This window comes from Salmo trutta, unplaced genomic scaffold (genome assembly GCF_901001165.1).
Source record: "Salmo trutta unplaced genomic scaffold, fSalTru1.1, whole genome shotgun sequence".
Lineage (NCBI taxonomy): Eukaryota > Metazoa > Chordata > Actinopteri > Salmoniformes > Salmonidae > Salmo > Salmo trutta.
In genome coordinates this window covers 821320-834780 of record NW_021822992.1, presented here as the reverse complement: position 1 = coordinate 834780, position 13461 = coordinate 821320, and the positions used below count along the sequence as shown (strand labels likewise).

Genomic DNA, 13461 nt, shown 5'->3' with positions numbered 1-13461 from the left:
ACACAACACTACATAGAGAGAGACAACACAACACTACATAAAGAGAGACCTAACACAACACTACATAAAGAGAGACTAGACAACACTACATAAAGAGAGACAACACAACACTACATAAAGAGAGACACCACTACATAGCGAGAGACAACACAACATAAAGAGAGACCTAAGACAACAACATAGCAAGGCAGCGACACATGACAACACAGCATGGTAGCAACACAGCATGGTAGCAACACAACATGGTAGCAACACAGCATGGTAGCAACACAGCATGGTAGCAACACAACATGGTAGCAACACAGCATGGTAGCAACACAACATGGTAGCATCACAGCATGGTAGCAACACAGCATGGTAGAACCACAGCATGGTAGCAACACAGCATGGTAGCAACACAACGTAACAGCAACATGGAAGCAGCACAAAACATGGTACAAACATTATTGGGCAAAAAAAGTGAATGTCTTTGGCCATGTTGTCTTGAAGTGTTACTTATCAGCCTTGTTGCAAACAGAATGGATGATTTTGGAGTGGATTATTCAGCACGTGCTTCCTGCTATTCACTCGGTCATACAGGCCAGTAATGTGGAGTGAACGCTAGCGACTGAGTGTGTGAACGGTGAGCCGTCAGCGCAGGTGGGCAGATCAAGTGTTTCAGCAGTCTGATGGCTTCTAGATAGAAACTGTCTCTGAGCCTGTTGGTATCAGACCTGACGGACAGTGCGCTGTAATCCACAGGTCATGTCAAGGTCAACCAGACGTGGGGTCATGTGTCAGAGCTGTGGAATGTCCTCCTCCTCATTTCCCAGACACCTCAAGTCTCGCAGTTTCAATACAATCTACAACATCTGAAGCTTTGTAGATGTGTGCTTCTCAAACAGGATGAATTCAGGCTGCTCAGTGGATCCAGGGTGGATTCAGGCTGCTCAGTGATCCAGGGTGGATTCAGGCTGCTCAGTGATCCAGGGTGGATTCAGGCTGCTCAGTGATCCAGGGTGGATTCAGGCTGCTCAGTGATCCAGGGTGAATTCAGGCTGCTCAGTGATCCAGGGTGGATTCAGGCTGCTCAGTGATCCAGGGTGAATTCAGGCTGCTCAGTGGATCCAGGGTGAATTCAGGCTGCTCAGTGATCCAGGGTGAATTCAGGCTGCTCAGTGATCCAGGGTGGATTCAGGCTGCTCAGTGGATCCAGGGTGGATTCAGGCTGCTCCAGGATGGATAGAGGGTGAATTCAGGCTGCTCACTGATCCAGGGTGGATTCAGGCTGCTCAGTGATCCAGGGTGAATTCAGGCTGCTCAGTGATCCAGGGTGGATTCAGGCTGCTCAGTGATCCAGGGTGGATTCAGGCTGCTCAGTGATCCAGGGTGGATTCAGGCTGCTCAGTGATCCAGGGTGGATTCAGGCTGCTCAGTGATCCAGGGTGGATTCAGGCTGCTCAGTGATCCAGGGTGGATTCAGGCTGCTCCAGGATGGATAGAGGGATTCAGGTAGACCCCTGGACTGGGCTGCTGATGAGGGCTATTCATAGCAGATCTGCCCCAGACTCACACATCAGCACATACACGGCCCGACGCAGGAATTCCAAGCATCTCCTTAATCCAAGTGCTGACTGACCTGTAGATTGGAGGGAAGAGGAGGTGCTGACTGACCTGTAGATTGGAGGGAAGAGGAGGTGCTGACTGACCTGTAGATTGGAGAGAAGAGGAGGTGCTGACTGACCTGTAGATTGGAGGGAAGAGGAGGTGCTGACTGACCTGTAGATTGGAGGGAAGAGGAGGTGCTGACTGACTTGTAGATTGGAGGGAAGAGGAGGTGCTGACTGACCTGTAGATTGGAGGGAAGAGGAGGTGCTGACTGACCTGTAGATTGGAGGGAAGAGGAGGTGCTGACTGACCTGTAGATTGGAGGGAAGAGGAGGTGCTGACTGACCTGTAGATTGGAGGGAAGAGGAGGTGCTGACTGACCTGTAGATTGGAGAGAAGAGGAGGTGCTGACTGACCTGTAGATTGGAGGGAAGAGGAGGTGCTGACTGACCTGTAGATTGGAGGGAAGAGGAGGTGCTGACTGACCTGTAGATTGGAGAGAAGAGGAGGGATAAAAGTGTTTGAGAGGGCGGAGTTATATATATTTTAGGGCTCTGAGATTAAAGCATGTCATTTCCAGGAATCAGGTACCATCTGTGGTGGAGTATAAAAGCTGTGTGTTCGTCCTCTGGTTTAAGGGGTCTGCGTGCTTCCCAGCCCAAAACAGTTCCGAAGAATTAGTGAATATATTATGACAGATTTTTGTTTGTTTTGGACTTCGGGTAAGGTTTTTTTCCCCCCAGCTGTTCGGGCATACGTTTTTTTTTCTAAAGGCCAGCCGAAGTTCACACCCCTTTTGTCCGTGATTGGTCAACTAGAGGGATTCTTCAATCAAATCGTTGTTGTTATTCAACGAGAAACGATTCGTTTTCACACAAATGTTTTCATTGAGAAATACTGCCCCAAACATCTTAGATGTAAAACTAACATCTCCTCGACAAAAAAAATCAAGAAATGTCATTTATTTTGATGTTATCTTAGATTTAATTCTGTCTACTGACTACGGCATCTCAAAATGGACAAACAGCACAATTTTTTTTTCTAGTTTTTTCAAGCAAAGGTCTTTTCAGGGAGTATGGGAGAACACTAGTTTGGTTCACCTAGCCGACTTCGTCTGGATGCCAACCGAACTGAAGCATACTGAAGCCTTTAATAACCACTGGGTCATTCACTGTGTAATCAACTCTTGTCCTGTCATAGCTCAAAGCTAACCCAGATAGAGACATGTGAACCCTCCCTGTCCAGCCCTGGATGCTGGAGATCTCCCCAGCTATAACCCTGTCCTACGTCTGTCTGTTCCTCCAATCCTCTGTGGTCCTTTGTGGCTCAGTTTGTAAGAGCTTGGTGTTGGCCAAAGTCTTGGTTTTAATTCCCGCTGGGGCCAATCTATGTTGTTAAGTCACTGTTGATACGCGCCTACTAAATGCCATGTCATATTCATGTGTAACTCTGTCTGTCTGTTCTGTCTTCAGACATGATTACAGAGAGATGCTTCACAACTCGACCTTCTGCCTGGTTCCCAGGGGACGACGTCTGGGATCCTTTCGCTTCCTGGAAGCACTGCAGGTACACACACACACACACACACACACACACACACACACACACACACCACGTACATACACACACACACACACACACACACACACACACACACACACACACACACACACACACGCACCACGTACATACACACACACACACACCACGTACATACACACACACACACACACACACCACACCACACACACACACACACACACACACACCACGTACACACACACATACAAACCACGTACACACACACACACACACCACGTACACACACACACACACACACACACACACCACGTACACACACACACACACACACACACACACACACACACACACACCACGTACACACACACACACACACACACACACCACGTACACACACCACGTACATACACACACACACACACACACACACACACACACACCACGTACATACACACACACACCACGTACATACACACACACACACACACACACCACGTACACACACACACACACACCACGTACACACACCACGTACACACACACACACACATACACACACCACGTACACACACACCACGTACACACACGTAGACACAGCACGTACATACACACACACACACACACACCACGTACATACACACACACACACACACACACACACACACACACACACTACATTTGCACTAGGTGTGTATAAGCCATTGACTTTCAAGCTGTTTTCATTTGATAGTGTCCTGGATTTTTGTTAAATGAAATAGCCATGTTTGGCCTCTCGTTCATTCTGCTGGTCCCACTGACAGCCAGTACAGTACAGCTTCTGCCAGAGAGGGAGAGAGCAGCCTTCCTCTGTGTCTGTCACGTCCTGACCATAGAAAGCTTTTATTTTCTATGGTAGAGTAGGTCAGGGCGTGACAGGGGGTTTTGTCTAGTTTATTTATGTCTATGTTGGTTCTAGTTTCTTTTTTCTATGTTTTTTTTGGGGGATGATCTCCAATCATCGTTGTCTCTAATTGGGGATCATATTTAAGTTGTTGTTTTTCCCACTAGGTTTTGTGGGAGATTATTTTGAGTTAGTGTATGTTGCACCTCTTCGTCACGGTTTGTTGTTTTGTTTATTAAGTTTATTTGTATGTCTTGCATAGTTTCACAGTTATAATACAAATGTGGAACGATACACACGCTGCGCCTTGGTCCCATTCTTCAGACAGCCGTGACAATGTCTCTGTCCCGACGCCAGAGGCTTCCATTCTCATCCTGCGTTATTAACTAGTGGAACTCAGCAGGGCTGCTGATTAGACAGAGAGAAACTGACTGTCCTGAACAACCAGGACCGCTCCCTGACTGCTACTGTACTGGGAACCCCATGTAGATCACCATCTACTGTCCTGGACAACCAGGACCGCTCCCTGAGGGATCAGATGACTGCTACTGTACTGGGAACCCCATGTAGATCACCATCTACTGTCCTGGACAACCAGGACCGCTCTCTGAGGGATCAGATGACTGCTACTGTACTGGGAACCCCATGTAGATCACCATCTACTGTCCTGGACAACCAGGACCGCTCCCTGAGGGATCAGATGACTGCTACTGTACTGGGAACCCCATGTAGATCACCATCTACTGTCCTGGACAACCAGGACCGCTCCCTGAGGGATCAGATGACTGCAACTGTACTGGGAACCCCATGTAGATCACCATCTACTGTCCTGGACAACCAGGACCGCTCCCTGAGGGATCAGATGACTGCTACTTTACTGGGAACCCCATGTAGATCACCATCTACTGTCCTGGACAACCAGGACCGCTCCCTGAGGGATCAGATGACTGCTACTGTACTGGGAACCCCATGTAGATCACCATCTACTGTCCTGGACAACCAGGACCGCTCTCTGAGGGATCAGATGACTGCTACTGTACTGGGAACCCCATGTAGATCACCATCTACTGTCCCCATCTACTGTCCCCATATAGATCACCATCTACTGTCCCCATGTAGATCAGCATCTACTGTCCTCATATAGATCACCATCTACTGTCCCCATATAGATCACCATCTACTGTCCCCATATAGATCACCATCTACTGTCCCCATATAGATCACCATCTACTGTCCCCATCTACTGTCCCCATATAGATCACCATCTACTGTCCCCATATAGATCACCATCTACTGTCCCCATATAGATCACCATCTACTGTCTCCATATAGATCACCATCTACTGTCCCCATCTACTGTCTCCATCTACTGTCCCCATATAGATCACCATCTACTGTCCCCATATAGATCACCATCTACTGTCCCCATATAGATCACCATCTACTGTCCCCATATAGATCACCATCTACTGTCCCCATATAGATCACCATCTACTGTCCCCATCTACTGTCTCCATCTACTGTCCCCATATAGATCACCATCTACTGTCCCCATATAGATCACCATCTACCTTCCCCATATAGATCACCATCTACTGTCTCCATATAGATCACCATCTACCTTCCCCATATAGATCACCATCTACTGTCCCCATATAGATCACCATCTACTGTCCCCATATAGATCACCATCTACCTTCCCCATATAGATCACCATCTACTGTCCCCATCTACTGTCCCCATATAGATCACCATCTACTGTCCCCATCTACTGTCTCCATCTACTGTCCCCATATAGATCACCATCTACTGTCCCCATATAGATCACCATCTACTGTCCCCATATAGATCACCATCTACCTTCCCCATATAGATCACCATCTACTGTCCCCATATAGATCACCATCTACTGTCCCCATATAGATCACCATCTACCTTCCCCATATAGATCACCATCTACTGTCCCCATCTACTGTCCCCATATAGATCACCATCTACTGTCCCCATCTACTGTCTCCATCTACTGTCCCCATATAGATCACCATCTACTGTCCCCATATAGATCACCATCTACTGTCCCCATATAGATCACCATCTACTGTCCCCATATAGATCACCATCTACTGTCCCCATATAGATCACCATCTACTGTCCCCATATAGATCACCATCTACCTTCCCCATATAGATCAGCATCTACTGTCTCCATATAGATCACCATCTACTGTCCCCATATAGATCACCATCTACTGTCCCCATATAGATCACCATCTACTGTCCCCATATAGATCACCATCTACTGTCCCCATATAGATCACCATCTACTGTCCCCATATAGATCACCATCTACTGTCCCCATATAGATCACCATCTACTGTCCCCATATAGATCACCATCTACTGTCCCCATATAGATCACCATCTACTGTCCCCATATAGATCACCATCTACTGTCCCCATATAGATCACCATCTACTGTCCCCATATAGATCACCATCTACTTCCCATATAGATCACATCTACCTTCCCATATAGATCACCATCTACTGTCCCCATATAGATCACCATCTACTGTCCCCATATAGATCACCATCTACCTTCCCCATATAGATCACCATCTACTGTCCCCTTATAGATCACCATCTACTGTCTCCATATAGATCACCATCTACCTTCCCCATATAGATCACCATCTACTGTCCCCTTATAGATCACCATCTACTGTCTCCATATAGATCACCATCTACCTTCCCCATATAGATCACCATCTACTGTCCCCATATAGATCACCATCTACTGTCCCCTTATACAGTACCAGTCAACAGTTTGGACACACCGACTCATTCCAGGGTTTTTCTTTATTTTTTACTATATTGTAGAATAATAGTGAAGACATCAAACCTCTGAAATAACTCATATGGAATCATGTAGTAACCAGAAAAGTGTTAAACAAATTTTATTTGCCTTGATGACAGCTTTGCACACTCTTGGCATTCTCTCAACCAGCTTCATGAGGTAGTCACCTGGAATGCATTTCAATTAACAGGTGTGCCTTGTAAATTTGTGGAATTTCTTTCCTTCTTAATGCGTTTGAGCCAATCAGTTGTGTTGTGACTAGGAAGGGGTGATATACAGAATATAGCTCTATTTGGTAAAATACCAAGTCCATATTATGGCAAGAACAGCTCAAATAAGCAAAGAGAAACGACAGTCCATCATTACTTAAGACACAAATGTCAGTCAATCCGGAGAATTTCAAGAACTTTGAATGTTTCTTCAAGTGTAGTCGCAAAAACCATCAAGCGCTATGATGAAACTGGTTCTCATGAGGACCACCACAGGAAATGAAGACCCAGACCAAGAAGGAAAGTGATGTAGTGCTGCATCAGATGACCTGGCCTCCACAATCACCCGATCTCAACCCAGTTGAACCCAAATTCCTTGAAGACTGCTGTAAAAGCATTCCATGTGAAGCTGGTTGAGAGAATGCCAAGCGTGTGCAAAGCTGTCATCAAGGCAAAGGGTGGCTACTTTGAAGAATCTCAAATGTAAAATATATTTTGATTTGTTTAACACTTTTTTTGTTACTACATGATTCCATATGTGTTATTTCATAGTTTCGATATATTCACTATTATTCTACAATGTAGAAAATAGTCAAAAGAAAGAAAAACTTTCTGAAGCCATCTAGGAGCCTCTATTTGGACACACCCCCTGGCTGTCAGGGCTGTAGCCTCTATTTGGACACACCCCCTGGCTGTAGCCTCTATTTGGACACACCCCCTGGCTGTCAGGGCTGTAGCCTCTATTTGGACACACCCCCTGGCTGTAGCCTCTATTTGGACACACCCCCTGGCTGACAGGGCTGTAGCCTCTATTTGGACACACCCCCTGGCTGTAGCCTCTATTTGGACACACCCCCTGGCTGTAGCCTCTATTTGGACACACCCCCTGGCTGTCAGGGCTGTATCCTCTATTTGGACACACCCCCTGGCTGTCAGGGCTGTAGCCTCTATTTGGACACACCCCCTGGCTGTCAGGGCTGTAGCCTCTATTTGGACACACCCCCTGGCTGTCAGGGCTGTAGCCTCTATTTGGACACACCCCCTGGCTGTCAGGGCTGTAGCCTCTATTTGGACACACCCCCTGGCTGACAGGGCTGTAGACTCTATTTGGACACACCCCCTGGCTGACAGGGCTGTAGCCTCTATTTGGACACACCCCCTGGCTGACAGGGCTGTAGTCTCTATTTGGACACACCCCCTGGCTGACAGGGCTGTAGCCTCTATTTGGACACACCCCCTGGCTGAAAGGGCTGTAGCCTCTATTTGGACACACCCCCTGGCTGACAGGGCTGTAGCCTCTATTTGGACACACCCCCTGGCTGACAGGCCTGTATTCTCTATTTGGACACACCCCCTGGCTGTCAGGGCTGTAGCCTCTATTTGGACACACCTCCTGGCTGTAGACTCTATTTGGACACACCCCCTGGCTGTCAGGGCTGTAGCCTCTATTTGGACACACCCCCTGGCTGTCAGGGCTGTAGCCTCTATTTGGACACACCCCCTGGCTGTAGCCTCTATTTGGACACACCCCCTGGCTGTCAGGGCTGTAGCCTCTATTTGGACACACCCCCTGGCTGTAGCCTCTATTTGGACACACCCCCTGGCTGACAGGGCTGTAGCCTCTATTTGGACACACCCCCTGGCTGTCAGGGCTGTATCCTCTATTTGGACACACCCCCTGGCTGTCAGGGCTGTAGCCTCTATTTGGACACACCCCCTGGCTGTCAGGGCTGTAGCCTCTATTTGGACACACCCCCTGGCTGTAGCCTCTATTTGGACACACCCCCTGGCTGTCAGGGCTGTAGCCTCTATTTGGACACACCCCCTGGCTGTCAGGGCTGTAGCCTCTATTTGGACACACCCCCTGGCTGACAGGGCTGTAGACTCTATTTGGACACACCCCCTGGCTGACAGGGCTGTAGCCTCTATTTGGACACACCCCCTGGCTGACAGGGATGTAGCCTCTATTTGGACACACCCCCTGGCTGACAGGGCTGTAGCCTCTACAGAGAGTGACACACGCACACACACACGGACTCACGCACACACACACACACACACACACACACACACACAAACAAACACGCCACGCAAACAAAAACATTTGCATAAACATTTACACATTCTTATAGGCTCAAATGAAACATAGGCTTTTGTTTACCACGGTACTTTACTCACAATAAAAACAACAATTTGAGCAAAAAGTCCCTGGCAATGCAATGAATTAGTCTATTTGAATGACTATAGAGTTGGCAGGTAATGAATTAGTCTATTTGAATGACTATAGAGTTGGCAGGTAATGAATTAGTCTATTTGAATGACTATAGAGTTGGCAGGTAATGAATTAGTCTATTTGAATGACTATAGAGTTGGCAGGTAATGAATTAGTCTATTTGAATGACTATAGAGTTGGCAGGTAATGAATTAGTCTATTTGAATGACTATAGAGTTGGCAGGTAATGAATTAGTCTATTTGAATGACTATAGAGTTGGCAGGTAATGAATTAGTCTATTTGAATGACTATAGAGTTGGCAGGTAATGAATTAGTCTATTTGAATGACTATAGAGTTGGCAGGTAATGAATTAGTCTATTTGAATGACTATAGAGTTGGCAGGTAATGAATTAGTCTATTTGAATGACTATAGAGTTGGCAGGTAATGAATTAGTCTATTTGAATGACTATAGAGTTGGCAGGTAATGAATTAGTCTATTTGAATGACTATAGAGTTGGCAGGTAATGAATTAGTCTATTTGAATGACTATAGAGTTGGCAGGTAATGAATTAGTCTATTTGAATGACTATAGAGTTGGCAGGTAATGAATTAGTCTATTTGAATGACTATAGAGTTGGCAGGTAATGAATTAGTCTATTTGAATGACTATAGAGTTGGCAGGTAATGAATTAGTCTATTTGAATGACTATAGAGTTGGCAGGTAATGAATTAGTCTATTTGAATGACTATAGAGTTGGCAGGTAATGAATTAGTCTATTTGAATGACTATAGAGTTGGCAGGTAATGAATTAGTCTATTTGAATGACTATAGAGTTGGCAGGTAATGAATTAGTCTATTTGAATGACTATAGAGTTGGCAGGTAATGAATTAGTCTATTTGAATGACTATAGAGTTGGCAGGTAATGAATTAGTCTATTTTAATGACTATAGAGTTGGCAGGTAATGAATTAGTCTATTTGAATGACTATAGAGTTGGCAGGTAATGAATTAGTCTATTTTAATGACTATAGAGTTGGCAGGTAATGAATTAGTCTATTTGAATGACTATAGAGTTGGCAGGTAATGAATTAGTCTATTTTAATGACTATAGAGTTGGCAGGTAATGAATTAGTCTATTTTAATGACTATAGAGTTGGCAGGTAATGAATTAGTCTATTTTAATGACTATAGAGTTGGCAGGTAATGAATTAGTCTATTTTAATGACTATAGAGTTGGCAGGTAATGAATTAGTCTATTTGAATGACTATAGAGTTGGCAGGTAATGAATTAGTCTATTTTAATGACTATAGAGTTGGCAGGTAATGTCTTGCTGTGCGGTGCGTGAATAAAATGGTCTCTATGCTGTTATAGCAGAAAGGAAGTAGGAAGCTCTGCTGAGGAAACAGACGGCCAGATGGTGCAGCATGTTTTAAAGCCCCAAACCCACTGATCACATGTCTGGGATGATTTCTTGTTGTTTTTTGCTGACGATAATTTGCGTTATTAGATGGTTCAGCAGGCAGGCAGGGACTGCATTAGTGTCATTAGTACTGACACCAGGGACAGGGACACGCTGCTTTGACTTCCACTTGTCCTCATGGAAACAGACACAATACTAGTGGTGTCCTGTCCTCATGGAAACAGACACAATACTAGTGGTGTCCTGTCCTCATGGAACCAGACATAGTGCTAGTGGTGTCCTGTCCTGTCCTCATGGAAACAGACACAATACTAGTGGTGTCCTGTCCTCATGGAACCAGACACAGTGCTAGTGGTGTCCTGTCCTGTCCTCATGGAAACAGACACAATACTAGTGGTGTCCTGTCCTGTCCTCATGGAACCAGACACAATACTAGTGGTGTCCTGTCCTCATGGAACCAGACACAATACTAGTGGTGTCCTGTCCTCATGTAACCAGACACAATACTAGTGGTGTCCTGTCCTGTCCTCATGGAACCAGACACAATACTAGTGGTGTCCTGTCCTGTCCTCATGGAAACAGACACAATACTAGTGGTGTCCTGTCCTGTCCTCATGGAAACAGACACAATACTAGTGGTGTCCTGTCCTGTCCTCATGGAAACAGACACAATACTAGTGGTGTCCTGTCCTCATGGAAACAGACACAATACTAGTGGTGTCCTGTCCTCATGGAACCAGACACAATACTAGTGGTGTCCTGTCCTCATGGAAACAGACACAATACTAGTGGTGTCCTGTCCTGTCCTCATGGAAACAGACACAATACTAGTGGTGTCCTGTCCTGTCCTCATGGAACCAGACACAATACTAGTGGTGTCCTGTCCTGTCCTCATGGAAACAGACACAATACTAGTGGTGTCCTGTCCTCATGGAAACAGACACAATACTAGTGGTGTCCTGTCCTCATGGAAACAGACACAATACTAGTGGTGTCCTGTCCTCATGGAAACAGACACAATACTAGTGGTGTCCTGTCCTGTCCTCATGGAACCAGACACAATACTAGTGGTGTCCTGTCCTGTCCTCATGGAAGCAGACACAATACTAGTGGTGTCCTGTCCTCATGGAAACAGACACAATACTAGTGGTGTCCTGTCCTCATGGAAACAGACACAATACTAGTGGTGTCCTGTCCTCATGGAACCAGACACAATACTAGTGGTGTCCTGTCCTGTCCTCATGGAAACAGACACAATACTAGTGGTGTCCTGTCCTGTCCTCATGGAAACAGACACAATACTAGTGGTGTCCTGTCCTGTCCTCATGGAAACAGACACAATACTAGTGGTGTCCTGTCCTGTCCTCATGGAAACAGACACAATACTAGTGGTGTCCTGTCCTCATGGAACCAGACACAATACTAGTGGTGTCCTGTCTTGTCCTCATGGAACCAGACACAATACTAGTGATGTCTCGTCCTGTCCTCATGGAAACAGACACAATACTAGTGGTGTCCTGTCCTGTCCTCATGTAACCAGACACAATACTAGTGGTGTCCTGTCCCGTCCTGTCCTCATGGAAACAGACACAATACTAGTGGTGTCCTGTCCTGTCCTCATGCAAACAGACACAATACTAGTGGTGTCCTGTCCTGTCCTCATGGAAACAGACACAATACTAGTGGTGTCCTGTCCTCATGGAACCAGACACAATACTAGTGGTGTCCTGTCCTGTCCTCATGGAACCAGACACAATACTAGTGATGTCTCGTCCTGTCCTCATGGAAACAGACACAATACTAGTGGTGTCCTGTCCTGTCCTCATGGAACCAGACACAATACTAGTGGTGTCCTGTCCTCATGGAACCAGACACAATACTAGTGGTGTCCTGTCCTCATGGAACCAGACACAATACTAGTGGTGTCCTGTCCTCATGGAACCAGACACAATACTAGTGGTGTCCTGTCCTGTCCTCATGGAAACAGACACAATACTAGTGGTGTCCTGTCCTGTCCTCATGGAAACAGACACAATACTAGTGGTGTCCTGTCCTCATGGAAACAGACACAATACTAGTGGTGTCCTGTCCTGTCCTCATGGAAACAGACACAATACTAGTGGTGTCCTGTCCTCATGGAAACAGACACAATACTAGTGGTGTCCTGTCCTCATGGAAACAGACACAATACTAGTGGTGTCCTGTCCTGTCCTCATGGAAACAGACACAATACTAGTGGTGTCCTGTCCTGTCCTCATGGAAACAGACACAATACTAGTGGTGTCCTGTCCTGTCCTCATGGAAACAGACACAATACTAGTGGTGTCCTGTCCTCATGGAACCAGACACAATACTAGTGGTGTCCTGTCCTCATGGAAACAGACACAATACTAGTGGTGTCCTGTCCTGTCCTCATGGAACCAGACACAATACTAGTGGTGTCCTGTCCTCATGGAAACAGACACAATACTAGTGGTGTCCTGTCCTGTCCTCATGGAACCAGACACAATACTAGTGGTGTCCTGTCCTGTCCTCATGGAAACAGACACAGTACTAGTGGTGTCCTGTCCTGTCCTCATGGAACCAGACACAATACTAGTGGTGTCCTGTCCTCATGGAAACAGACACAATACTAGTGGTGTCCTGTCCTCATGGAAACAGACACAATACTAGTGGTGTCCTGTCCTCATGGAAACAGACACAATACTAGTGGTGTCCTGTCCTCATGGAACCAGACACAATACTAGTGGTG

The 13461-nt window shown here is 46.2% G+C and overlaps 2 protein-coding genes across 2 annotated transcripts in view; both read left to right on the top strand.

Moving 5' to 3' along the window:
- The window catches only part of LOC115187885 (CUB and sushi domain-containing protein 3-like), a 1475978-nt gene that overhangs the window by 783581 nt on the left and 678936 nt on the right, over positions 1 to 13461 (top strand).
- The window catches only part of LOC115187874 (exostosin-1a-like), a 110929-nt gene that overhangs the window by 72429 nt on the left and 25039 nt on the right, over positions 1 to 13461 (top strand). The window contains exon 2 of the mRNA XM_029746911.1: positions 3060 to 3153. Coding sequence (XP_029602771.1) covers positions 3060 to 3153 — 94 coding nt within the window. The remainder of the gene's footprint in view (positions 1 to 3059; positions 3154 to 13461) is intronic.